Below are 27,040 nucleotides of genomic sequence, written 5' to 3'. Positions count from 1 at the left end.
CAACTTGACAAGTGTCCACACAGCCACTTGCAAGCTGATGCTCAGCACTGTCCGAGTGAGCAAAAGCCTATCCCACAACTGCACATTTGTTATGGTTTAGGTTATGGATCTGTTTTTAATCATCCTTTTGGCCTGGTTGTGAAGATGCTGGGAAGATTAGTCCACTTCCAAAGCTCCACAAGATGGTAGCTAGCTGTCTTTTTCTGAGGAACTCCTTCGCGGTGTTACCCTGCTTCTCAGATTGTGGCTCGAGTTGGCTTCTCCATCCACATGGCTCTTGATGGAGGGACCTCTCCATTCCACTGCTGGTTTTTGATGCTGCCATACAATCTATCATGAGAGGAGGAGGAGGGGGAGGTATAGATGCATTGACCTGATGACGTCTAGGGGACGAGGGTGATTATAGGCTCCAAACCTAAGTCCTGATTCCCAGATTCAAGATCCACTTATTTGTGGTTTTGTTAGCTGAAGTTTTGCACTGGAAAAGAGCCCCTGTGAATAATGCAGGCCAAACTTGCTGGAACGTAAGGAATAGCAGCAAGGTGATTGTCCCCATATAAACAGATAGTGCAGACTACCAGCTTGTTCTGTGATAAACTTTTACTGTTAAATCATGATACATCTACCTTTAGAAAAAAAACCAATAGAAATAGGTTACCATAGACAGCCACCTGTGCTCAATAAGCCAGAGAAGTGCAAAGGTGTTTGCATAGAGTGTTTCCTCTTAGTGTTTACTAGTCACAATGGCTCCACGCTGTCACCAAAATCAGAAGTCACACATTTTTGATGCCAGTGGCTGGAGGACAACGATGGAGAGGGTGTTTGCCCTTTACCTCTTCCTTGTGGAAAGTCAGCAGGATCTAATTGGAAACTATGGGAAATCAGGATCTTTAATTAGAAAGGCCTCTGATAGGAAATAGTCGAAAATACTTGTAGCTTGGGTTTTAGATTTTGGCAGTGGTTTGATCTCCGAGCTTGTTTCCATTTAGCTCCCGAACGTTTCATTACCAGACTAGGAAACATCATCAGTGGGGTGGGGGTGGGGGTGTTGGTCCTATTTAACTTATATCTGTCTTGTGTGCCAGTGGGGTCAGTTGGTCGCATGGTGGATTGTTGTTTGGAACTATATTTAAATTCTGAGAAGCTGACTGGTTCCCTTGTTGATTGGTTGTTTGTTACATGTTCGTGTGATGGATCTAAATCAATGTGCTTGTTAAGGCCTTTGATGGGATCCAGTGTGTATGAGGTAATCTATTGTTGCAAAGGCACGATGCTGCCTACTTCGGTTGCTATGTAGAAACATCACTATGATGAACAAGGGTAACATCCACATTCACATCTTTGGCTGTGCATATATACACGCAGAGAAAATATCTGCCTGATACACGTACATTCAGAAGGCACCTGAAAGCAGAGATGGCCAATGTTCAAAAAGGGCTCAAATGTCTTCATTCACAGAAAGAGATGGATCACTTTAATTCTTGCAAGTCATGCTACATAATGTAATACATGTATTGCGAATCAGAGCCAAGTCCTTTTACACAAAGTAAGTTCTTTTGAGTCATTATAAAATGGGGATAAGACTAGAGAGAGAAAATGGCCAAGGAGATCACCTCTCTGAAGAGGGCCTCCACTAGACAAAGCTCTGAGAGGCAAGGCTTCAGGGACTCTTCATGTCTAGCTTGTTGGCCATCTAGGTGTTAATGGTTAGCCAGTCTTTGGTTGAATGAGATATCAATGTTTGTCAAAGCCAGGCATGGGGAAGGCACGGGCAAAGGTTTCAACACGCTGCCGAAGATCTGACAACCTCTTCTTTGTCTCTGGATCAGAAAGCAAAAAGGATTTGAAGTCTTGCAGTTTGGCTGTGGGGGGAAACCAAAGAGAGAGGGTAAATAGGTTTAGGTTTATTAGATTTATGTGCCGCCCTTCTCCCAAGGACTCAGGGCGGCATACAACATTAAAAGAAACACATAATACAAAAGTTTTTAAAAAATTAAATAGAATAAACCAAACAAACCCAATAAGAATTGACAATAACATTTTTTTAAAAAAAATCGAATTAAAATTAACAATGACCAATAATTTGTTTTGTTTTGTTCAGGCCAGGCTGGCTTGCTGGAAAAGCCAACTTTTTAGGGCGCGTCGGAAGGACTGGAGGTCGGGGATTATACAAAGCTCCGGGGGCAACTCATTCCAGAGGGAAGGCGCTCCCACAGAGAAGGCTTTCCCCCTGGGGGTCGCTAGCCGACACTGTCTGGCCGACGGCACCCTGAGGAGGCCAACCCTGTGGGATCACACTAGATGGTGGGAGGCTACGGATGGCAGTAGGTGGTCTCGCAGGTACCCTGGGCTTAAGCCATGGAGCGCTTTAAAGGTCATAATTAGTACCTTGAATCGCACCTGGAAGACAACCGGCAACCAGTGCAGGCCGCCTAAAAGGGGTGTAACATGGGAGCACCTAGGTGCCCCCATGATAACCCGCACAGCCGCATTCTGGACCAGCTGAAGCCTCCGGGTGCTCTTCAAGGGCAGCCCCATGTAGAGAGCGTTACAGTAGTCCAGGCGAGAAAGGACGAGGAGGACTGGAGGTCGCCAACACATGGAAAAATACGAGCTGCAGGAGAAAACCCTCTGATCCACAAATGCTCCCAAGTACTTCTTACTTCTCTTTTATAATTATCATTAATCCCTAAGGCAGTTTTCCCCTGCCCTGACTGATGAACATGGGGATTTGTCCAGCACATCTGGAGGAAATCATGTTGCCGAAGGTTGCCTCATAGCTACTGGGTTTCCATATCCCCTCCGGTGTTATATATTTGCTTTCCCTCTCTTCCAGGACAGAGAGCACACTAAAATTAAATCTAGACTAGTGGGTGTTAGCACATAGTCCACTTTCATTTTTAGGTAGGAAAATTTGGGTGTGTGTTGAAATTACATTGCAAGATCAATAAAAAGATGGTAGGCAGCATTCAGAGGATGCTTGTTACCACGTGAGTCTCAGTTGAACCACAATTAAAATATAGCAAGTCTGTAACGAATCTATCAAATATAACCAAATAGTTCATAAATGTCTCCACATTTTCAGCCAATGCAACTTCTATGTCAACTCACTGACTGGGAATCAAAAATTGGCCAATAAGTACCAGCAGATTCTGGTTTTTCATAACACATTGACTTACAGGTCTTCTGCTTGACATCCAGTCCAATCTGGATTCCTTCATCGATTAACTCGACAACCTTTTGGAAATCAGCTTCCCGGAACCGTCGGGAAGTAAGTGCAGGTGCTCCTGTGGAAAAAATCAAAACAATTTCGAGAAGTGTTGCTTTTGACATCTAAAGACCACATTTACAAATAAATACTGTGCTGTGAAAACCCTGAGGGGATAAGGCTTTAGTGCAAGGATGTCAAACTGGCATCCCGCGGGCTGGATGAGTCATGGACAGGCCACACCCACCCCAGTTCCGCGAATGGGAAAAATGTTGCAAAATGTCACATACAGCAATGTGACGTCACAAGTTTGACACCAGTGCTGCAGTGGTGGGTTCTGGATCCCGTTGCAACAGGTACGGTGCAATGGGGCCGGGCGCCCACCACGTGCAGGCGTGCAGCACGCACACATATGCATACCTACCGCCCACAACATCCAGCTACTTGGCGGAGCATTGCGCAGGCGCCATACGCTCGGTGCACATACGCAAATGCCCCGATCAGCTCAAATAGCAGTAAGGAGAGCGGGCGGGTAGGTGGGCCCTCCGGAGCACTGTACTGGAACGGTACCTGGTGCTACAAGCAGGCACTGGTATGCCCGTACTGTCATGCTGTGGTGTATAAGGAAAACAAGAAAAGTTCTCACATATACAGGGGTGCATATTCAGTTTACAAATTCCCTTTCCCATCTGTATATACAAGCTCTTCTACAGCAAGATAAGAGATGAAGATTTATGCAAAATGTCTATAAGAAATGCTCAGCAGCAGGTGATTCTAAATCCTGCAACATAAGTGTTTGCAAGGATTATATTTAAAGACATTCAGCTGCTGAAGGAATAGTTAAGTGTCGAATGGATTTTCTTCCAATTCCATGGATCTTCCCAAAATAGCTTAAAGTGCTGAAGATTAGATTGAAGATGCCCAAAATAAGAACCCTCCCCCCATTTTTTTTACTGTGTTTGCTGAATAATATTTGTGTAGCCTTGGATGTAATCTATTCTATATTAATGAAATATGCACCCATTCCTGATTTTCTAAATTAATCGACCATGGAGAAAAGCATTTTATTTTTAATGCATCTGAAATTAGGGTTGCCATTGTACAGAATCATCATTTTAAGAGTCATCATCGACAGGTGTGAAACAACCACATAATCTTTTTTTTTTTAATTCCTTGCTCTTACCAAGTCGCAAGCCTCCAGGTGTCAAAGCACTTTTGTCCCCGGGACAGGTGTTCTTGTTGGCAGTGATGGACACTAGTTCCAGGACTCTTTCAGCCCGGGCTCCATCAATACCTTTTGGGCGCAGATCCACTAGTACTAGATGGTTATCTGTGCCACCTAGTCCAAAAGAGTGAGAAGAGTTAAGTTTTCTCCAGGCAATCTAACTAATCCCCAGCAATCCTCCACAATAGTTTTGCCCAATCTGGTAGGGTGGCCTCTAAATCAGAGGGTCCTCATCTGAGGGCTATGGCCCATTACCGGGCTGTGGCCTATTTGAAACTAGGCCACAAGAGTGGAAGGCTGGTGTGCACACAGCTTGACTCATGAGAGCGGTGCATGCCAACACTCGCAGCCTCACTTGTATGAGTGCCAATACTAGTGCTTGCAGCCACACTCACCACTGACACAAATGAAGCTGGGCATGTGCACGCCTTCCCCTCACACAAAACCATCCCCTCTTTTCCCTCCCCACCCCCTGGCCGTCCCCCTGGGCTGGCCCACGAACACAGAAAGATTGAGGAACTCTGGACTATCAGAAAGTGGAGCCTGCTCTACACCTCTATAATTAGAGGTCCATTTATGGAAAGATATGGAAAAAATGGAGAGGGGACATGAAATATACCTACAATGGGAAACTATTGAGATTTAAAGACAGAATCACAAATTGGGGCGAGTATAATTATATAAATATAATGATGTGAATAGCTGGGAATTGTAACCAGGTCTACATTTCGACCAAAATTAAGCTGTGTGGGTGGGGATTAAAAGCACAATGCCTATATATGTATACTTTTTTGTTCTATTTTTTTTAAAGGAGGAAGATATATGTTAAAATTAAATATGTATATTGAAAAGGAATTATAAATACTATCAACATAAAATGGAGCTTGCTCAGAAGCTGAAATACACCAAGTAAATGAGATGAAGAGTGGGAAGTAAAGGAGAGAGGTAAAGGAAGAGAGGGATAGGAGAGAGGGGGGAGAGGAGAGAAAGAAGGAGTGGAAAGGGGAGAGAGGAGAAGGACAGAGGAAGGAGAAGTTGAGAAGAGAAGGATGACAGAGGGAAGAAAGGAGGTAGGGACGGGGAGGAGAGAGGGAGAAGAAAGTGATGGATAAGGTACAAATATGGTGTATGGAGAGCAGAAGAGCCAATAATTGTTTTGGGGAGTTGATGATAAAATGAATTGATTTAAACATTTAATAATAAATACGATGTTGGCTATGTAATAGTATACATGTGATTATATGTTATGAAAATGAAAAAAATAAAAAAACTATATATTATTAATAATAACAATAACAACAAAAATAATAATAATTAGAGGTCCATTTAGAAGTTATCTTGATTAACCTTCAAATAGAATTGGCCCTGCTGATTCAAGTCAAAAGTGCCTCTTGTCCAGCTTTTTCTGTCCAAGTCAGAATCTCTTGATCCCAGCTAAGATATGGCAGATATCTCATTCGTGAAGTAAATGAACTCTTTCATATTACTGACCAAACCTCCAAGCCAACAAATCTTGTGTCAATGATTTCCATGGGGTAACTATGCTCTCCTTCAAGGTCTCAGAACAGGATATAAAATCCTTCTTCCCTTGAGTCCTCAGAGCAGATACAGATAATAGAAGATGTCATGCCCCTGTGTACGGGTTTACATGACTTCTCTGAAAAGTTCATTTTCATAGCTCTCTTGAACCTACTTTTATTCATTTTGATAAGCAAAAGTCCAAACTGCATATATATTTGGGTCTTTTCCCGTGTAAGATTGATAGTATCTTGGCGACAAGATACTCTCAATCTTACACGGGAAAAGACCCAAATACACCAAGACCTGCATACCTGTACCCATGAAAATCTACGAATATATATATTTATTTTTATATAAAATATCTGATTCTCCTGAGATTATTATGGCATAAGAGAAAGCAATTTTTACCAGGAAAAGATGAGACAGAAAACACTTAGAGAAGCATTTTTGTAAACTTTAATGGGCAATATTTTTGCTAAATCTCTGATTCATCTGGGGACAATAGTGACCTCCATTGTACCCACTAAGAATTACCCCATTACAAGGCACATAGCCCTGAAAACTACATATACAGAGATATTAAGCAAATACCTCCCTTGGCACAACAAATTTCATGTTATGTTGTTTACCTCAACATAATAGGGATTTTATCCTGTTTGAAAATGTTCTTGGCTGAGTCAACCATTTGAATATGCCCTCTCTCCTATCACAATATTGTTTGCATTCTTTCATAGACTTACTATGTTACCAAGCATCTGCCTGCCAATACCTACACACCTTCACATCTGCACTATATACAGGTAATTCTCAACTTACAACCACAATTGGGTCCAAAGTTTATGTTTCGATCCCACATGAAAAAGTCCATCTACCCACACATCATATGGAAAACTGGACTAGAATTATTCTCTCTTACCTAAGAATCATTCTATATGGCGGTTACTAATGGGGAAGAACATTAAAATACAGGTAATCCTCAACTTAAGACGATGACTGAGCCCAAAATTTAGTGGGAAATTTGTTAAGTGGGTTTGCCCCATTTTAAGACTTTCCTTGCCACATTTTCTTGTCATATCACCTGCGGTTGTTCGTGGCACGACAAAACCGCGCTCGACTAAGCCGCGCCCAATTAAACCGCGTCGCTGACGTCATCAACAGGGCAACAACAGCGAGCGCGGAGAAAGAAGGGCGCTTTAAATAGCGCTTTGAAAGCAAGCCGATTCAACTTAAGGTAAGGGTTAGGTTTAGGGTTAGGTTTAGGGCTAGGTTTAGGGTTAGGTTAAGGGTTTGGATTAGGTTTAGGGTTAGGTTAAGGGTTAGGGTTAGGTTTAGGATTAGGTTGAGGGGGGTTAGGTTTAGGTTTAGGGGTTAATTTTAGGTTTAGCGTTTACAGCGTCCTTCTGTCTCCGCGCTGTTGTCGCCCTGTTGATGACGTCAGCTACGCAGTTTCGTCAAGCGCGCTTTAGTCGAACACGGTTTTGTGGTGGAACCGCGGTTGTTAAAATAGTAACTTGGTTGTTAAGTGAATCTGGCTTCCCCGTTGAGTTGGGTGGTCGGAACGTGGCAAGAGATAATCACATGACCCTGGGGGGACACTGCAACCATCATAAAAGTGAGTCAGTTGTCAAGCAGCCGGATGTAAATCATGTGACCATGGAGATGCTGCAATGGTCATAAGTCACTTTTTTTCAGTGCTGTTGTAACCTTGAACTGTCACTGAGAGAACTGCTGTAAGTCAAGGACTACCTGTATACCATTTTCACCTAGTGTGGCCATCAGAAAAAGCTGCTCCTATGTGTGTTCTAGCACACATGGGAGCAGATCTTCACTATACCTGAAACAAGATTGTATCCTCGTTGTAGCAACGCCTCTGCCATGGCCTTGGAGTTCTTCAGTACTTGCTGACAATACTCTTGGAACATGGGTGAGCTGGCCTAAAGCAGAAAGGGATGCAAGATTGGGAAGAATCAGCATTATTTCTTCTACAGTGTAACTTAGGACATTTTAGGACATAATGGGATTCTTATGTCCTATCATAAAGACTTAAAGGACAACTTTATAGTTGGGTTCCCACATTATGCTAAGGCCATTCAAAATCAATCACATTTTATGGCAATAAATCTTTGTTAGAAACTACGATTTGTTCATGGCTTACTGATTAAAAGAGGGGCCATGGTGGCAGTAGTTCGAGTATGGCAGGCTAACTAGTTCAAGGTTGATTCATCCTTCCGAGGTCAGTAAAATGAGAACCCAGATTTTTGGGGCAATATGCTGTTAACCATTCAGAGATGGCTGTAAAGCACTATGAAGCGGTATATATTGTAAGTCTATTTCCATTGCTATTAAAAGTATACTATTATGTGAAAATAGGGACAGGTGGTTTTTAAGCATATTTGGTGAATACTGTCCCTCACCAATTCAAAGTTCTAAGACAAGAGCAGCTTTAAAAGTTAGTCCAAAAAGCCAGGATTATTTTGCCTGACTGCAAGATTAATTTTGCCCTGTTTACAGCTTGTTCAATTGAGCATGCTCAAAACAAGCATGGCTTAGTGTGATGTATTAATAGAACCTATTTATCTACCCAGCCAAACTAATATATCCTAATAACTAAGGCTGCATTGCACAGAATCTCTTAAACTGCATTACACTGTTGTTGTTGTTTTTAAAAAAGCCAACAAAATGTATTACTGGTAAACGTCAAATTACTAAGATATTGTATGTGTAATACAAGATCACAGTGGATGTAGGCAATTTCACAATTTCACAGTGCATATAGGAACACATGTAGCATCTGCCAGCATCTCCTTGAATCATCTTTTCCCAGGATTGTTCTGCAGCTGCAGAGAGCAGCTGCACAATCCTGGGAAAAGGGGAAGATACTTTAAGGAGTGGCCCACAGATGCTACCTGAATGTCTCTGCATTCTGCATTCTTAAGCATTTTTTTTTCTTTTAAATCCAAAATATTGCACAGCTCGAGTGCATCGCTAGGTTAATTCCAAAACCTCCCATCTTTCTTCAGAGTTGAAGAAGCTTCTTGGATAAGAAGCAAAATGTTTTCAAAGAAAAACCAGAAAGTCCATTTGCCTCTTGAAAAAGCACCTTTGAGACAACCATTACCTGGATGACTGAGAATCTCCATAGACATTTATTAATACACCTCCATAGACTCCCATCCTCTGGATTACTCAGAGTTTGGTCCAGACTTCCCTAGCTCCCAGATTTTCCAAGCAGCATGGAATCCAATGAATTTGGAGGACACCAAATTGAGTTTCTCCCAGAAGTATTAGAGCCACCATGAAGGATCAAAGAAGGAAGACAATCCTCTTTACAGCAAAAATGCAATAAACTCAGTTCTAATTCTCCGGGATTTATTCCACCGTGATGACTTCATATTTGTCTGCCCCAACATAAATCCAATCTAACTCAGTCCCTGGGACTAAAGGTTTATTCTTCCAAGCTTTTGGGCTCGTGCCGGAGCCCATCCTCAGAATGACACATTCTGGAGCAAGAGAGAAGTTCCCCGAGGATGGGCTCTAGCACAAGCCTGAAAGCTTGGAAGAATAAACCTTTGTTCCCAGTCCCCAACTCAGATTGGATCCTGCAACGTTATTTGCCTTCATTTGCCAACATAAATCCTCTGATATTGTCCTCCAGATTAACTCTGGATTTACAACGAGATTGGGTGATACAAGCAGGAGAGAGAACGTGAAAACAACCTAGTTGGCCATATTTTGCGATGGTTGAACAACAGATGTTGTTCTGGCATCTCAGCAAAGCAGACTGTGCACACAAAGGGCCAAGATAGGTTACTTGCTCTCAGCAAGAATCTTCTTAGTTGCCTTTTGGAAGCTTCACTTTTCTAAAGGCTGCCAACCATCCAAGACCTTAGAAGACTAAGTGTTGCTCATTCCATGTCAAATCAAATCAAAATCTTTATTACGGCCTACGGGCCAGAAAGCACAACATAAATAAATCGACCTGTAATTCTTAATAAATCTTTTTTTTTAAATTGCAATAGAAGTACATAAAGTGCACCGTTGTAATAATAAATAATTGTAGCATAAATAGCAGTGGCAATCACCACATCTGTACTGAATTTCAGCCACAGTTAGGATGGATGCAACAAACAGTAGCACAAAATTGGGAAACCTGGAAAGATACATCAGGGTCTTGCTCAGATAAAAACAGTAACAGATCAGTGGTGAAATCTAATTTTTTTTTACTACATAATCTGTGGGTGTGGCTTGGTGGGGTCATGTGAATGGGTGGGCGTGGCTATGTAGTCATGTAACTGGGGGATGAAAAGACAGAAACTCACTTTAACAACGTCCTGCTGGAGCAGGGTTGAACTAGATGACCTCCAGGTCCCTTCCAGCCCTGGATTATCCTCTGAAGCTGCGTCTAGTGCAGGTTTGTAGCCCTTCCTTCCTCTGCTTTTTCCCTCCCTCCCTCCCTTTCTTACTTACTCTTTCTTTCTTTCTTTCTTTCTTTTTCAGCACCCTCATTTTTGGCCTAACAAGCTTCACGGAAGCCTGCTGAGAGCAAAACCGGACCCCACTACCCTCACGTTTCCAGAGAACCTGTAGTAAAAAAAATGCTTTAAAAGTTTTTTTTGAAAAGTTCCGAAGATCAGCTGTGCGATGTGTGATCGTCGGAACTTTTTTTAAAAACTTTTTTTAGTATTTTTTTACTACCAGTTCAGGCAAACCGGCCCGACCTGGTAGCATTTCACCTCGTGACAGATACACATTGCGCTGTTTGGCAGGGTAGGTTTTTTAAAAATATGGGATAAATATATATTGTTCTTAATTCCCTATAGAATAGGGATGTAAAAGTCACAGGGTGCTTAGATCTGGCCCACGAGGTTGTCCTGGAAACAGCGAAGGACTGGCTTGCAATGCCTCTGCCAGTGAAAACAGCTGACATCAAGCTGGCCACGCCCACCCAGGCCACAGCCACACACCCCCAGGTCAAACACAACCCTCATGTGGCCCTCAATGAAATCGAGTTTGACACCCCTGCTATAAGGAGAGCAACGAAGGAGCACATAGCTTAAGGATTCTACAGAGCCATCTCCACAGGGTCATAAGCACTGTTGGAAAGGGATGTGCAGAGGGTAGAACATCCAACTTGGCCAAGGTGAAAGGCCAATTAAATTTCAGAATTAGAAATGAAGAGAGATAAGATGATGCCACTGCCTACTTGAGAAGAACCCGTAAACCAAAGGCTTGACTACCAATCTTAAACTGATTTGAATATCACTATTTCATGTTGGTACCAGTAACTCAGAGGTGGTATTCAGCCAGTTCTGACAGGTTCTAGAGAACCGGTAGCGGAAATTTTGAGTAGTCTGGAGAACCAGCCAATAGGCTGGCCCCGCCCACACTGCCTCCCACCTGATTTTCTTTTGTTGCCCTGAACAGGAGAACGGAACTGGAAAGCAGGTTAGTGGGGTGGGGAGGAAAAGGGGATTTTGCAGTATCCTTCCACTGCCACGCCCACAAAGCCACGCCCACAGAACCGGTAGGATTTTTTTTTTAACCCACCACTGCAGTAACTGTGCTATAATCCACTCAAGACCACCCAAACACCAAAGAAAACAGACCCCTCTCTTCCTACCTGTTTCAATGCCACGGCCACTGCAGCAATGGCATGGTTGTGGGGGCCACCTTGCAAAGAGGGGAAGACTGCAAAGTTGATTTTGTCCTCCAGATTGTAAAGGGTCTCCTGGCCACTCTTCTTGTCCACAGAACGGACACCCTTACGATAGAAAATCAGCCCTGACCTGTGTGCAATACGAAGACGGAAGCGTCAAAACAGAAATCTCTTGGCTAGATGCTTATTGCAAAGTCCCTCAAATATTGCTCCAAAAGGTGCCAGGCTGAACACATTCACTTTCGCAGCCATTAAAAAAATATATAATGTCCTTCATCAAGACCATCTTTGCAGTAATTCTACAGAAGCAAAGACAACAGTGGTGCTTATAGCAACAGGAAGCAAATTCACCTCCGTGTGATTCCATCGGTAAACAAAAACGTAAGTTTCTTGTTTTCAGAACTACCAAAATCCCAGAAGTCATTAAAGAAGCTAAACGGAAATGAAACCAGAACTTTTCCTCTTGGGTTTAACAGAAAAAGAACTAGAGAAAAAAATTGGAACTTTGTTACTAAATATGTTGCCAGGAGCAAGACTATTTTATGCACAAAAATAGAAGGACACTTCGATTCCCACTATGGATGAATGGTTGCAGAAATTGATGAAGTTGTCCGAAATAACAAAATTGACCACTTTGATTAAAGAAAAGAGCATAAGTGGTTTTGTTTCCACATGGAAACCACTTCTGAACTTCATGCTCGATGTGGAGAAGAATGAAACTCTGGGTTTTACTGATTAGACTGATAGATCTTTATAGAAATGGCTTGTTCATATTATTATAAAAAAGCAAAAAGTTATGATTTGATGTTTAATGCCTTATTTTACTGTAACAGAGAGAGTCGGAAGTCAATGCTTCTTTTTCTTTTTTTCCCGGCCTTTCCTTTCCTCCCCTCTCCTTCCCCTTTTCCTCCCCACTGCTTTCCCATTTATTTTGTATTTTACATTAAGTTATAACTCAATAAAAATGTTAATAGAAGTAAAGAAGCTAAATAGCAATCTCATGGGCTGTGGGTTCAGAATCTGCTCGCAGTGAGATGGGCAGCAAGCAAATGTAATAAATAAATAAAGCAAAAATTCTGCCTCGTTACCATTCCAAAATTCACTATAGGCATTCAAAAAGTGACAGAGATAGGCAATATTAAAAACAAAAAAAGTTGTACTTTCTTTGATTTGCAATTTTACTTATTGGCTAATTAGCAATGCACCATCCTTTTCTGATTTCGTATTGAACTCCAAAGACAATCTCTCCTAATTAACTTTGGACTAAGTTTACCAGAAGCCCCAGCTGACTACTCCTGCAATGCTAATGACTTGAATCTGATAAAACTTGGTCCGCTTGCTCAACAGACCATGCGCCGGCAACACCGTGCTTCCTATTGCTCCCAAGTAGCTCACACTTTCCGTATTGGGAAGGGCAGAGAAACCACAGAACCTACAAACCTAGAAGACACAAGTAGGTCTAATGAAGAAAAATGTATTGCGGATTGCATTAAGGCTTTGATGTATCTGCCCCAACACTGTGTGGGGTCCTAGGTGCTCTCTGCACTAGCACTGATGTTAGCTAGTTGGATAATGAAATGCCTGCAAGAAAAGCCCACCAAGCGCAGAGAGCACCAAGGACCCCACAATTCGACCCTGAGCTACAAATATTCTCTTCTATTGGTCAACACTATATACCGTATTTTTTGGAGTATAAGATGCACCTTTCCCCCTCAAAATAGAATGAAAATCTGGGTGCATCTTATACATTGAATACAGCATTTTTGGCTTCCCAAAACACCGCTCCCTTTGCAAAAATGGCCGTGCATAGCCTTTAGGAGGCTTCCACAGTGCTCCTGGGGGCTGGGGAGGGAAAAAATGAGTTTAAAACAGGCCGTTTTTTTACTCGTTTTTGCTCCCTCCCCCCAGCCCCAGGACCACTCTATAAGCCTCCTAAAGGCTATTCATACCGTTTTGTTTGACAAAAAACGGGCCCGTTTTCATGAAAAACAGGCTGTTTTTTGCTTGTTTTTGTCCCCCCCTTAGCCCTCAGGAGCACTCTACAAGCCTCCTAAAGGCTATGCATGCCCCCTTTTTGACAAAAAATAGGCCCGTTTTCACAAAAAACAGTCCATTTTTGGGAAGTCTGCAGAGTGCAAAAACTTTTTTTTTAATTTGCCTCTTCAAAATCTTGGTGCGTCTTATACTCCGGTGAGTCTTATACACTGAAAAATGCGATATATAGATGTCAGCTGTTCTCTACAGATTCAGACAGTAATAGCCTAGTATTATCTAGAAATGTTTCCAACACAAGATTTTTGGATATAAAATGTATAACCTGTCTTGAAGCCATAGTCCTTAGTACAACTGCAAAAAAGGGGTATACTATGGCTCCTTAGATATTGTTAGATTGTTGTATAGTTCCCCAAATCCTTCATCTTTGGCTGAAGGACAAATATTGACTGCCCGAACAGAATGGTATGTGCCCGTCTACATCACACTTTTACCTTGCACCTCGCAGAGTCTTGTGAGTGGTGCTAGTCACCAAATCAGCGTAGTCAAAGGGTGATGGGATGACTTTAGCTGCCACCAGACCACTGATATGGGCCATGTCAGCAAGCAGGTAGGCCTTCACCTCTTCACACACCTGATAAAAAGGGAAAGATGAAGAGAGGTAAATTCACACCACTTTGCCGTTCATTCAGTTCAACCGTTGTCCTCCCAATCCACTAAGACATACCTTCTTCATGCGGGCATAGTCAATAAGACGGGCATAAGCGCTGGTGCCAGCGATGATGAGACGTGGGCGGAACAGTCGGGCGGTTAACTCAAGCTGGTCATAATCAATGAGTCCTGTTTTTGGCTGGACAGAGAACAGAGAAACAAATAAATATGGATGGTCCTCAACTTATGACCAAACTTCAGCCCAAAATTTATGTTGCTAAGTGAAACATTTGTTAAGTAAGTTTACTCCATTTTATGAGTTTTCTTGCCACAGATGTTAAGTGAATCATTGCAGTTGTCAAGTTAGTAACATGATTGTTAATAATCCTGGCTTCCCCATTAACTTTGCTAGTCAGAAGGTCACAAAAGGTTATTTATTTATTAAGTTTATTTATTAAGTATATTTATATGCCGCCCAATCCCGAAAGACTCCATTACCCCAGGAACCATCATAAATATGACCAATTACTAAGGATCTGAATTTTGATCACATGACCATGAGGATGCTGCAACGGTCATAAGTGTGAAAAACGGTCACAAGTCACTTTTTTCACTGCTAAATGTCTATGGAGATTTTCAGTCATCCACGTCCTAGTTGTCCCCAAGGTATTTTTTCAAGAGGCAACTGAACTTTCAGAAAATCCAGTTGTGTCTTGAAAAACCACCTTTGGGATGGTTTTTTTCACTGCTGTTGTAACTTTGAACAGTCACTAAATGAACTGTTGTAAGTCAAGGACTACCTGTACTATCCTCCTCCAAATGCTGGAAAAACTGGTACAAATACTTGTGTAGATCAACCTACAGGAAACACATCATCTCTAGAAGCTTGCATTAAATCCAGCCAAGATATTGAAGTAGAGATATTATTAGCCATCACTTCCCAGCTACTATATTTATAGCTGGTTGACACCACCGACAATCACTTTCCTGATTTTCTAAAAAGGTTTTAAAAAAACCTGCAAGAGAATCCAAACAAGGGCATCAACAGAAAATCAGGCTGGAACTAAAATGGAAAGAAATCCCTTTTAAACAAATAATGTTATTGGGTTCCTGTAGCGCAGTGATGGCTAACCTTTTTGCCATCGCATGCCAAAAATGTGGGGAGCGTGGGGGGCGGGGTCGTGCACATGTGTTCCCACACCTATGATTCTATCACCATCCCCCTGCGCTCCCCTCGCCTTTGGCATGTGATGGCATGGTGAACCCGTTTTTTGCCCTCCCCAGGTTTCTGACCCTTTCTAGGAGCCTGGGGTAGACAAAAAAGGCCTCCCCCCCTCCCCCCACCAGAGGCCCTCCGAAGGCCAAAAATGGTCCATTTGCCGACCGGAAGGTCCGTTTTTCACTCTCTCCAGGCTCCAGGGCCTTTCCAGGAGCCTGGGGAGGGCAAAAAGAGCCTTCCCCACCCCTCCGGAGGCCTACCAGAGGCTAAAAACAGCCGGTTTCCCAACTTCTGGTGGCCCCAGAAGGCCCAAAAATCAGCTGGCCGGCACGCACATGTGCACCGGAGCTGAACTTGTGTGCCCACCAATATGGCTCCATGTGCCATCATGGCCATAGTGGATACATAAGTACATTCTGGTGTTCTCCTTTCTCCTTCAGTGCTGACAATAAGGATGCCTGTTTGTATACCTTGATGATAGAAAACAAGAAACGGGGTATGGGAATGACAGATAAGATCCTTTGAATTAGCTTCCTCAACAGGACATCATCCAGACACATAGGATTGCAAATCCCAATGTCTGGAAAATTCCAATCAACATGGTCAAAATTCTATAAACCACCTTGAAAGTTGCAAAGTCATATATTTAACACTTAACACAGACATGAAGATATAATAGAGGGCACTAGTTGAGAAAGTGATTCTACATTTTAATTAAAAACAAAATAAAAGCTGACATCAGGCATCAAGGTTAGATTCAACCATCTAATGATTACTTCAGCCAGAATATAAATTTAAAACATAAACTTAAAACAAAATATAACTCAACCCAGGGCTCTAAGTTGGGAAGGTTATTCTACGTTTTTGTAAAAGTTAAGAGCTACTCAAGAAGGTTGGATGAAGTCATCCAAGTGTAAAAAGATCTACTTTATTCAGAAGAGTGATCTTGGGGCACAGTACATCCAGAAGGGAGACATCAAAGCTACTAAGGGTGAACGGGTGAGACAATACTGAATTGTGGACATATATGAATGAATAAAGTTGGTGCTCGTGAAATCCTATTTCTGTAACTTAAGCATATGTGCCCACTTTTTCCTTCCTCTCCCAACTGAATCTGCAGAGTATACTAATGGGTGTAATTTATTCTAATTCCTGTCAGCTGAAGGGAGGCCCAGTCCATGTGTAAATGAAACTTTTCCCACCATCCTCTCAACTACTGGAAAACCCATTCAGTCATAATCCTTATTTCAGAAAACATCGCTCACATACTTACTGGCAGCACAGAAGCTAAGCTGCTTTGTTAGGTTGTCATTGAGATTATCATAAAAAATCTAGAATTTTTACAAAACTCAGTTTGATCGCCATTCCTATTTTCTGCAAGCATCCACTAAGTTTTGATCAGGAATGCTTTTGCACACCATTCTAGATCTGCATTTTCAACCTACTGTCAGAAGCAGAGAGGAAAATCAGGGCAAATGCAAATATTTGGAACTATTTACTCACGTTGAGTTTGTAAGGCATGGACTCAAAGAAGATGGACGTGGCTGAGATACGCTTGACATCGGACATGTACCCATGAGTCAGGCTGTCAAGAAAAAGGAAGACATATTGTCCAGACAAAGCTTAAGCCTCAATCATAGCCCAACTCAAACCAAGAAGCTAAGGGAACACATATTTATGTCTAAAGGGATTACAAATTAGCCAGGCACTTCCCCCACAAGGCTACCATGAGACTGGAAGCATGGGGAGAGGTGTAGATTATGGGGGGACACAACAGATAGCAGCTCCCAGAAAGCAAAAAGGCAGATGCTCTTCAACATCCTCCAACATCAACATCATCTATGTTGGCATCCAGAGGAGGTGACAGAAACGTCTATAGGTCAAAACTAAAGAAAACATGGTCCTGTCGAAATCAGAGATAGACAATGAGGAGATAAGCCTTATTCTATGAGTTTTATATATTGCTGGTCAAAAAAGGCTACTCCAAAGATGCCACTTATGAGTCATTCGGGGTCTTATCCCTGCCTCTTTCAGCTTCTTCAGCTGCTTCTTCTTCTGGATCAGTAAACTAGATCCTCATTCTCCCAGTTATTCTTATGCACCACCCTCCTCTCTTTCCCCTCAGCTATCCCAACTGTGCCAGCCCAATCCTCCCTTTTCACCCCTTCTGATATGCTACTAGACTGGAACATCTCACAAGGCTTTCCTCCCCAAGTTTCATTCCCCAATTCCAAACACGTACTGGCCCCCGTCGGGTAAATCCAGGCCCATGAGACGTTCGTGCGGCTGCAGCAAGGCTGTGTAGGCAGCAAAATTGGCCGGGGATCCAGAATAAGGCTGGACGTTCACCCCCCAGCGTTCAGGATCCAGGTCAAAGGCTTCAAGAGCCCGGCGTTCACAGAGCAGTTCAATGCGGTCCACCACCTCAGAACCACCATAATACCTGCATCAGGATAGTCACAAAGGAAATGTTAGTGACAGAAAAACCCACAATGCCACCATCATTTCTGAAATAGAGTAAAACTAGAAGAAAATGTTATCTGTTTCCTCCATGCCATCACAAAGAACATTACCTTGACAACCATTCCCTAATGAAGCATTCTGACCACCCCTTCTCTCCATGTAACTCTCTGCACCTCATCCATAATAAATCTCCATACAACACTTTCCCCTCTGAATTATAGCTATAACATGTTTCTTCTCTCCACCATCGGGATCAGAGGTCAGTTTCAGAGCCAACATATAACTGTATCTGCCCCAAAAATGAGACCTTAGCAAAATGTCTGAGGCCTCTTCTGAAGGCAAGTCATTTAATGTGGCTGGCAAACACCAGGCATGTGGGAAGGATTCAATAGGATCTGCATGCTCCCTTAACCTTCGCCCCCCAGATAATCCAAGAGAACAGAAAATAGGGCTTCCTCCTCTTGACGGAGTAATGGATATCTGAGCACATATATTGTGTATAGAGTAAATACAGATCATTTTGTGGCAGACAGGGTGGTGTAATGCTTAAGATGCCTGGAATGGAGGGATCATGGACCTTCAATTGTTGTGTGACTAGTGACTAGGAGTGGTGGACATGTTGGAACCTAACAACTTCTATAAGGTCATATAGGTAGTCCTTCACTTACAACCGCAATTGAGCCCAAAATTTCTGTTGCTAAGCAAGACATTTGTAAAGTGAGTTCTGCCCTATTTTACAACCTTTCTTGCCATTGTCGCTAAGTGAATCACTGCAGTTGTTAAGTTAGTAACATGACTGTTAGTAAATCTAGCTTCTGCATTGACTGCGCTTGTCAGAAGGTGCAAAAAGGGATCATATGACCCAGTGGTGGGGAGCCCGTCACAAACGATATGCTGCACATGGAGCTGGGCGTCCTAGTCAGGCACATGCACTGCGCACGCATGCGCACGCCACCATCCTGCGACATCCAGCTGCTCGGCGGTGGTTGTGCAGGCGCCACACGCTTGGCCAGTCGCGTTATAAACAACTATGAAACAAGGGAGGGCGGGTGGGCCAAACAAGCCACCGTACCGGTATGGTGGCTGCTGCTCCCGGCTACTACCAGTACGGCTATACCTCCCGGAACCCATCACTGACATGACCCCAGGATATTGCAACTGTTATGAATAGGAGCCAGTTGCCAAGCACCTGAATTTTGATCATGTGACCATGGGGATGCTGCAATGGCCATGTGAAAAATGATTGCAAGTCACTTTTTTCAGTGCTATTGTAACTTCGAGCAATCAGTAAGTGAACTGTTGTAAGTCAAAGACTACCGTATTTTTCTATTCTAAGGCAAACAGCTGAGGACAAACTCAGGCAATCTCTTCATAATCCATTCTCATGTCTGCCCACCCCAGTCAATTAAGGTATTTTGGGGTCGCATAATAAAGCACACTACCTCTTGCCTGGATAGCCCTCTGAATACTTGTTGTTGAGACACGAGCCCAGAGCCTCCAAGGCAGCCCGGCTACAGAAATTCTGAAATTGAGGAAAGAGAAAAAAGGAAGTGCTGAATGGGGGGGAAAAGGAAAATGAACCTCAATGACATTTCTGGTTCTCTTATACTAAAGAAGAAAAATGCCATATTTTATGGAGCGACAGTTTAATTCAGATAAACACAATGGGAAGATCTAGCTGTTCCTTCTTTGAACCTTCCAAGTGGAGCCAGTGCTGTAATGGCCACTTCGGAAGCAAACAATAGCAGGTGAGAGTGAACATCTAGTAGAATAGAATAGAGTCACAGACTTGGAATAACAGAGGTGGAAGGGAACTTGAAGGTCTTCTAGTCCAACCCTCTGCTTAGGCAGGAAACCCTATAGTGGAAGAGGAGAAGTCCAAATCCGGAAAGAGGTAATATTTGGGGGTTTCTTAAACTTTGGCTAGGCAGTATGAAAAATGTATTGCTGGTTTCAGGTTAAAGGCAATTATAATCCTTTCTCCATCCATTAAGATTACAAGACAATAGAAAAGATGTTGTTATTAGCTGCAAAGTCATGTCCAACCCATTGCAACCCCATGGACAACGTTCCTCCAGGCCTTCCTGTCCTCTACCATCCCCCGGAGTCCATTTAAGCTCACGCCTACTGCTTCAGTGACTCTATCAAGCCACAGGAAAGACATTACATTCTGTATAATTCTTCCAACAATTTTTTTTAAGATACACTATTTGCTAATAGAGAACTACTTGTATTCAACAGAGGCTTAGTTACTTTACTTCATAATGACAATTGCACCCAGATCTTTAAGAGTACAAATTAAAAAGTTTCAGCTTTTATTGTGTCCATTACACTTCCTGATACAGTAATAAATCAGATGTTTCTTGAAAACCCACAAATAATCTGCAAAGGTGATAGATTTCCATCCTTTCATGGAACTGTTCTTCCTTCTGCAATGGATATATTATCACAGAGCACGGCTAATACCCATCAGTAGACTGGCCTGATGTCTGTTCATTTGTCTCAATCCAGTAAATTTTTTAGAATGTGGACTGAAAGTCTCTAGCTCAACTCTTTGCAGCTCTCTACAGAAACGTATTGGGACTGCTGTTCTGTTATTGACTTAGGTTCTCATCTTACGACCACAATTGAGCCCAAAATTTAGATTGCTAAGTGAAAAATTTGTTAACTGAGTTTTGTCCCATTTTACGACTTTTCTTGCCACAGCTGTTAAGTAAATCACTGCAGTTCTTAAAATTAGTAACCCAGTTGTTAAGTGAATCTGGTTTCCCCCATTGACTTTGCTACTCAGAAGGTCGCCAAAAGGGGATCGCAGGATTCCTGGACACTGCAACCATTATAAATGTGAGTCAGTGGTCAAACAACCGATGTACCGTATTTTTCAGATTATAAGACGCATCTTTTTCCCTCAAAAAAGGGGGTGAAAATCAGGGCCGGTCTTATACATTGAATACAGCATTTTTGGGCTACTGAAACCCTGCTCCCTTTGCAAAAATGGACGTGCAGAGGGTTTGGGAGGCTTGCCAAGTGCTCCTGGGGGCTGAGGAGGGCAAAAACGAGCAAAAAACAAGCCATTTGTGCTCATTCCCCCCCCCCCCGCCCCCCAAACTCCCAGGAGCATTCTACAAACCTCCCAAAGCTCTGCAGGCCCTTTTATTTTTTGCAAAAAATGGGCTGTTTTTTGCTTGGTCCCCCCCCCCCCAACCCTCAGGAGCACTCTACAATCCTGCAAGTCCCTCCCTTTTTTGGCAAAAAAACGAGGGGTGCAGAGGGTTTGGGAGGCCTGCAGAGTGCAAAAACTTTTTTTTTAAATTTACCTCTTCAAAATCATGGTGCGTCTTATGCTCTTATAGTCCGAAATATACAGAAAAATCACATGAGCATGGAGACGCTGCAATGGTCATACGTGTGAAAAACAGTCATAACTCACTTTTTCAGTGTCGTTGTAACTTTAAATGGTCACTAAATGAACAATTGTAAGTCGAGGATTACCGGCATATGTTTTAAGGTATCAAGGAAGATGGCAACATTCCCTCATTGGATGGACCCAAAGTAAAAGGCATGTACTTCAGCTTCAACCCAAGGCTGAGGAAAAAGATGCTTCTCTCACTCACCTCTGAGGCAATGAGTTCTAGACCCCGGCACTGGCGATCTTTTTCCTGCTGTACCAAATCCCACATCTCAGGGTCACTCTCTGCCAAGCTCTCCTGCCCGGTCCAGCCTGAGGCTTCCTTGAAAGAAGTTGCAGCTGCCTTGCTGTGTTGGGCCCGCAGAGCCCCCTTTGCTTGGCAGCATCTTTGTAGGGGCTGAGAAGGTAAAAGAGTGGACAGGATCACAAGAGAGCCAACATAAGCCATCCCAGTCTTCAAAAATCGTATAAACACACTGTATGTTATCTACAGGAGGCAAAATCCTTTACTGGAAACCCCATTAATGCATATTCAAAATGGCCACCTAGGATGGAGAACTTTATAGCTCCAGGTATTGTGGGATAAGAATGCCAAATAGTTCCATCCCATAGGGATCACAAGAGAGCCAACATAAGCCATCCCAGTCAAAAAAGAACTGGTTCTTCAAAAATCGTATAAACACACTGTATGTTATCTACAGGAGGCAAAATCCTTTACTGGAAACCCCATTAATACATATTCAAAATGGCTACCTAGGATGGAGAACTTTATAGCTCCAGGTGTTGTGGGATAAGAATGCCAAATAGTTCCATTCCATAGGACCAATGATTATAGCCATAACACTTAGACTTATATACCGCTTCACAGTGCTTTACAGCCCTCTCTAAGCGGTTTACAGAGTCAGTCTATTGCCCGCAACAATCTGGGTCCTCATTTTACCGACCTCGGAAGGATGGAAGGCTGAGTCAACCTTGAGCCTGGTGAAATTGGAATGGCCAGTAGTAGTAGCCTGCAGTACTGCATTCTAATCACTGCACCATCAACTGTAATTTAAATGATAATTAAATTTCATTTGAGTGTCCAAACTTGGAAGCTACTGAGGTCAACAATCTGAATAAGAAAAGAAAGCATGAAATTAGGAAAAGTCTGAGGAGAAAATGAGTTAGGATTTTGCGCATTGTAGTCCCATAAAAGAGAGGAATATATAAAGGGAATCCTGTTCTGCTCAGTGGAGAGGAAAACTCCCTTATTAAACCAGGTGGTGTCAATTCTACCATGTTTCCCCGAAAATAAGACGGGATTTATTTTCTTTTGGCTCCTGAAATGAGCGCTTGGCCTTATTTTCAGGGAGGTCTTATTATTTGTTAGGTGCAGGAAGTGGCGAGCGTGGTCATCTCATGGCTCTTGCTGTGTTGCAATATTTTCTGGGAGGGCTTATTTTAGCGCATGCACTCAAAAGCCCAATTGGGCTTATTGTCCAGGGAGGTCTTATTTTCAAGGAAAAGGGTACTAGAATAGGAAAAATTATTCTGCTGTAGGAAGAATAAATCCATAATAGTCTCGCCTGGTACCTGGATAAGACAAGGGACCAACAGAAAAGAGTGAAGAGCCATAAAACACAGGATTCAACATTGCCTATTTCCTGATGAAGATAGAGATGGGCAGTTCAAAAAGATGAAAAATAAATAAAAATAAGGCTAGCAACAAACTAAAAAGGGGAGAGTTTTGTTTAAAAAAGAAGGTTTTGGAGATTTCCTATAAACCAGGATTGAGGGACCCAAGCATATTTCCAAGGACAACAGATTCCACAGTGGAAGGGTTACTCCTACTCATCCCATTCTTCTTAGTTCATCTCAGAATGGGACTTCGAGCCTAACTGACAGAAGAAACAGAATCTGAGGTGGTATTCAGCCAGTTTGGACCCGTTCACCTGAACTGTAGGTGGGCCTGGTCACCCGCCTCGGCTCTATGTTGTCCTATTTAGGCACGTTTTCAAGCCACACACATGCATGCAAGCTGACCGTGTGAGCAAAACGCATGCGTGGAAGGCCGTGTGCATGCAATGATGGGGCGCATGCGCTCACATTTGCGAACCGGTAGGGAAAGTAAGTGAATAACACCCCTGAATAGAATCATTGTGGACCGGGAACAACTCAGCAGAGAGATACATTTTCCAAAGCAGTAAAATACTTTTAAAAAAAAAGCTTCGTAGCCAGGAGAAGAGCATTCTGGGAACAGAGAGTTCTGGCTCCTAAATCATTACTCATAATAATATACAAGGTGCCCGGCCTTCAAAGAGAGTTGCAAGGGAATTATGACGGCAGAGGGAAATATCCAGCCTGCGAGCCTCTCAGAGACATCTGACTGATCATTGTGAAAAACAAAATGCTGGACTAAAATGGGCCTAGGTCTGATCAGCAGGGCTAGTTTCAGTGGTATCTCCAGATGACTGATAGCAATCTTAAGAGACAATACCGTACTTGTCCTTCTATTGGGGGAAAGACTGCTAATATATAAAAACTCCCCAATCCCTGAGGAAACCCCAAATGTTTAAAGCTACTTCCCTTTTTGGAGACCAGTGAGGGAAGGGCCACATCCCTCAAAGATGTCTTTGCAAGGTTTAGGGTACAGTTCAGTTCTTCCTCCATGTAATTAAGATCACATGAGCAAACCAGACTTGGCAGTAATCTCCACCCCTGGGTCCTCAGCAGGGGTGGGTTGCTGCCGGAATTACTGCTGGTTTGGCACACAAAAAATTACTGCCAGTTCCAGCAACCCAGACCGCCAAGTTACTATTGGCTCAGCCGAACCACTCCGAACCGGTAGGAACCTACCTTTGTCCTTCGATGTTCCTGCTCTACTATCAGCATAAGCAATGGCAAAGAATGATGGGAATTATATTCCAAAAGCATCTTGGGCCATTCAAGTTTGGAATTACTGCCTAAATGGATTTCTACTGCTTGGAAATCTCCAGATATAGTATATTAATATTGCAACTCTCGATAGCGCAAAGAGCCCATTGTGGGATCCTTGATGCTCTCTGAGCTTGCTTGTTTTCTTGCAGATGTTTCATTATCCAAACTAGGTATTACCCTATTACCCTAGTTCAGGTAATGAAACATCTGCCAGAAAACAAGCTCAGAGAGCACCAAGGACCCCTCATTTCAACTCTGAGCTACAAATATTCTCCTTTATTGAGAGCCCATTGCTTCTGGAGGCTGTGAGGTTGGAGGAAAATGGTACAAAGACTTGATTACCCAGTAAGTTACATTGATCTTCAGACCAACTCTCTCCCTCTACCATGCTAGCTCTTGCAGCAGTGACCAATAGCAATTATGTTCATGTCAGAACTAGACTATCATCACACAAATCACATGGATAGCAAGAAATTTAAATGGCATGTTTCTGTCATCAGATAGCTATTGATCACCGTGGTTGCTTTTGAAAATTGGAGGAACAAGAAGTCATGCAGACAAAATATTACTTTTGCTAGCATTAAGGAACATGGTCCCATATACTGGCAAGCATGCAATCCAAAATTGCTGAAGCTAGTCAACTTCCCTCTAAGTTGTCTCGATGAATTTGCAGAATGGCATTTACATTCCTTACAGTATCTTACCCACATGGAACTCAGAAAAAGGATTATATTTCTAGCCACTTGACTCAATGGATGAGCAACGGAGTGAGAACTCAAAAGACAAAGCCGTAGGGGCGAGCGGGACAAGTCAATTTCAAGGTCTGGTGAGACAGAGATGGCTCTGTGCTGCAGATGGGTAAGTAGGCCTCTTCTGAGTAGAACAGCAAGACCTCTGTGCTGCTGAGCTGGTAAATCCAGTCAGGGAAGAACTGCTGGATACATATGTGCCTACAAAGCTGGATTGGTTCCCTCATCCCCGCCACTAACATTCATTTCAAAGTAAGGCCGTTACCACAACTGACAGGCACCTTGAGGGGAAAACAAAACAATTGGCTTTCATTTTCTTTATTAAAGAAATTATCAGCCAACCATAATCTCTTCTGCAGATGATGCAACGGCGTCATATAAGTTGCATCAGCAAAGTAGCAAAATAATGCATCAAGTTTGGCTTTAAGGGTGAAATGTTCCAACACTGTTTGCCAGGGGGGGGAAATAAAATTCCTTCTTAAAGGAAAGGAATATTTGACAGGTTGCAAAGATAGATTTTAAAGGGACACGGTGGCTCAGTGGCTAAGGCGCTAAGCTTGTCGATCAGAAAGGTCCGCAGTTTGGCGATTCGAATCCCTAGCGCTGCGTAACAAAGTGAGCTCCCGTTACTTGTCCCAGCTTCTGCCAACCTAGCAGTTCGAAAGCATGTAAAAATGCAAGGAGAAAAATAGGGACCACCTGATGGGAAGGTAGCCGCGTTCCGTGCACCTTCGGCGTTTAGTCATGCCTGCCACATGACCATGGAGACGTCTTTGGACAGCGCTGATTCTTCAGCTTTGAAACAGAAATGGGAATCACCCCCTAAAGCCAGGAACGAATAGCACACATGTGCGAGGGGAACCTTTACCTTTAAGGATAGATTTGCCACACAACCTTTAATATTTTTTTTTGCTGTGGTGGTTTTTTTTTAAAAAAAAAGGAGTATTTTAATGACATTATCTAATCAACAGTCTGCAAATCAGAGAGCAATTTTCAGAGGGGCAGATCATTTTATTGATGGTTCCAGGGTACAACAGAGTTACTGCCAAGGGACCTTTAGCCAGGTCACAGAGTAGCTGCAAAGTTAGTTTTGTCCCATCTATCCCTGTTCTTTTCTTCCTGCCCGCCGGAGGCTCTAACCAATTCTGTAATTCCTCTCTTCAAAGCTGCAATGTCAGATAGGACAGTATGTGAAAGAAAAGAGATGTTATAAAAAAAAAAAATTAGCCCATAAAACCCAGCAAAGCGTGACTGCTTGGAGAGGTTTCCGCTGATAATAGTGTCTCAGTCCTGAACATCAAGATAACTCTTCGCCTTGCTCTGTGCCGCTTCCAAGAGCTATTAGCCAGAATTAAATAATAATTGAGTAGCAGAATGGCAACGATCTGTGCCGCTTTCAGATCCCTGCTATAAGCCCCAGGCGGGCATATAAACTCCTTACCCAAGAAACTCCGATTTCTAAACTTGCACACTTAACAGTCCCATTCAAAACAAAAGATATAAAATGAAGTGGGGGGGGGGGGAGAGAGAAGGAGATGGATCTTTCCTGGAGCAGCGAAACTTTTTGGTGTTCAGAGAACTGGAAAAACTGAAACGAGCCTGGAGAACAGCTTAGGCCTTTTTAAATAACCCATCACCCTCCTTGCGGCTTTGGAGGGGGGGGCGGGCGGGAAAATGATCATTGAGGTCAGACCCCCCGATAGTTTGCAATTCAAGCCATCCGCTCTCCATCCCAAGAGGCCCCAAACATCAAAGACCGCCGGCTCAAAAGCGCTTCTCAGAAGTTATCAATGAAGCAACTGGCATCTCTGCTCCCACTTCAAGTGGGCAAAGCAACTTGCTCTCTTCCCCTCCGCTAGAGCCCCCATCTGTCATTCGCCCCGCATCTTACCTTGGCAAAGTGTCTAAAAGGAAAAGACAGCATAACAGACGAGGAAAGTGCAAACTGTTGTACAAGCTGTTGCTCACGTTAAGTGAGTCCAAAGACCAAAGAAAATCGCTGAGCTGGTGAAAAGGGAAAGAAAAAAAAAA

At 42.9% G+C, this 27,040-nt stretch overlaps 1 protein-coding gene across 1 annotated transcript; it reads right to left on the bottom strand.

Annotated features, from left to right (window-relative positions):
* Positions 1 to 1,447: 1,447 nt before the first annotated feature.
* On the bottom strand, positions 1,448 to 27,040 carry SHMT2 (serine hydroxymethyltransferase 2). Its single transcript, XM_032209897.1, has 12 exons — positions 26,901 to 27,040; positions 21,550 to 21,741; positions 19,378 to 19,457; positions 17,715 to 17,915; positions 16,976 to 17,057; positions 14,330 to 14,452; positions 14,097 to 14,236; positions 11,575 to 11,740; positions 7,789 to 7,888; positions 4,392 to 4,547; positions 3,180 to 3,287; positions 1,448 to 1,862 (listed from the first exon to the last, which is right to left on the bottom strand). The coding sequence occupies exons 1-12, from the start codon at positions 26,931 to 26,933 to the stop codon at positions 1,735 to 1,737; spliced, it is 1,509 nt and encodes a 502-aa protein (XP_032065788.1). The 5' UTR covers positions 26,934 to 27,040; the 3' UTR covers positions 1,448 to 1,734.

The sequence above is a fragment of the Thamnophis elegans genome, chromosome 2, assembly GCF_009769535.1.
Source record: "Thamnophis elegans isolate rThaEle1 chromosome 2, rThaEle1.pri, whole genome shotgun sequence".
Taxonomy (NCBI): Eukaryota; Metazoa; Chordata; class Lepidosauria; order Squamata; family Colubridae; genus Thamnophis; species Thamnophis elegans.
Note: the sequence above shows the minus strand (reverse complement) of the source record. Positions and strands in the feature narration are given on the sequence as shown.

What these genes read in the sequence shown, in the direction of transcription:
- SHMT2 (XM_032209897.1), bottom strand. Translation starts at nt 26,933, where the DNA reads ATGCTGTCTTTTCCTTTTAGACACTTTGCCAAG. An exon ending in ACTATGCCCGCATGAAGAAG is followed by an intron (nt 14,237 to 14,329) that starts GTATGTCTTAGT and finishes CCTTTTTATCAG; the next exon opens with GTGTGTGAAGAGGTGAAGGC. An exon ending in AAGACTCTGCGAGGTGCAAG is followed by an intron (nt 11,741 to 14,096) that starts GTAAAAGTGTGA and finishes TATTGCACACAG; the next exon opens with GTCAGGGCTGATTTTCTATC.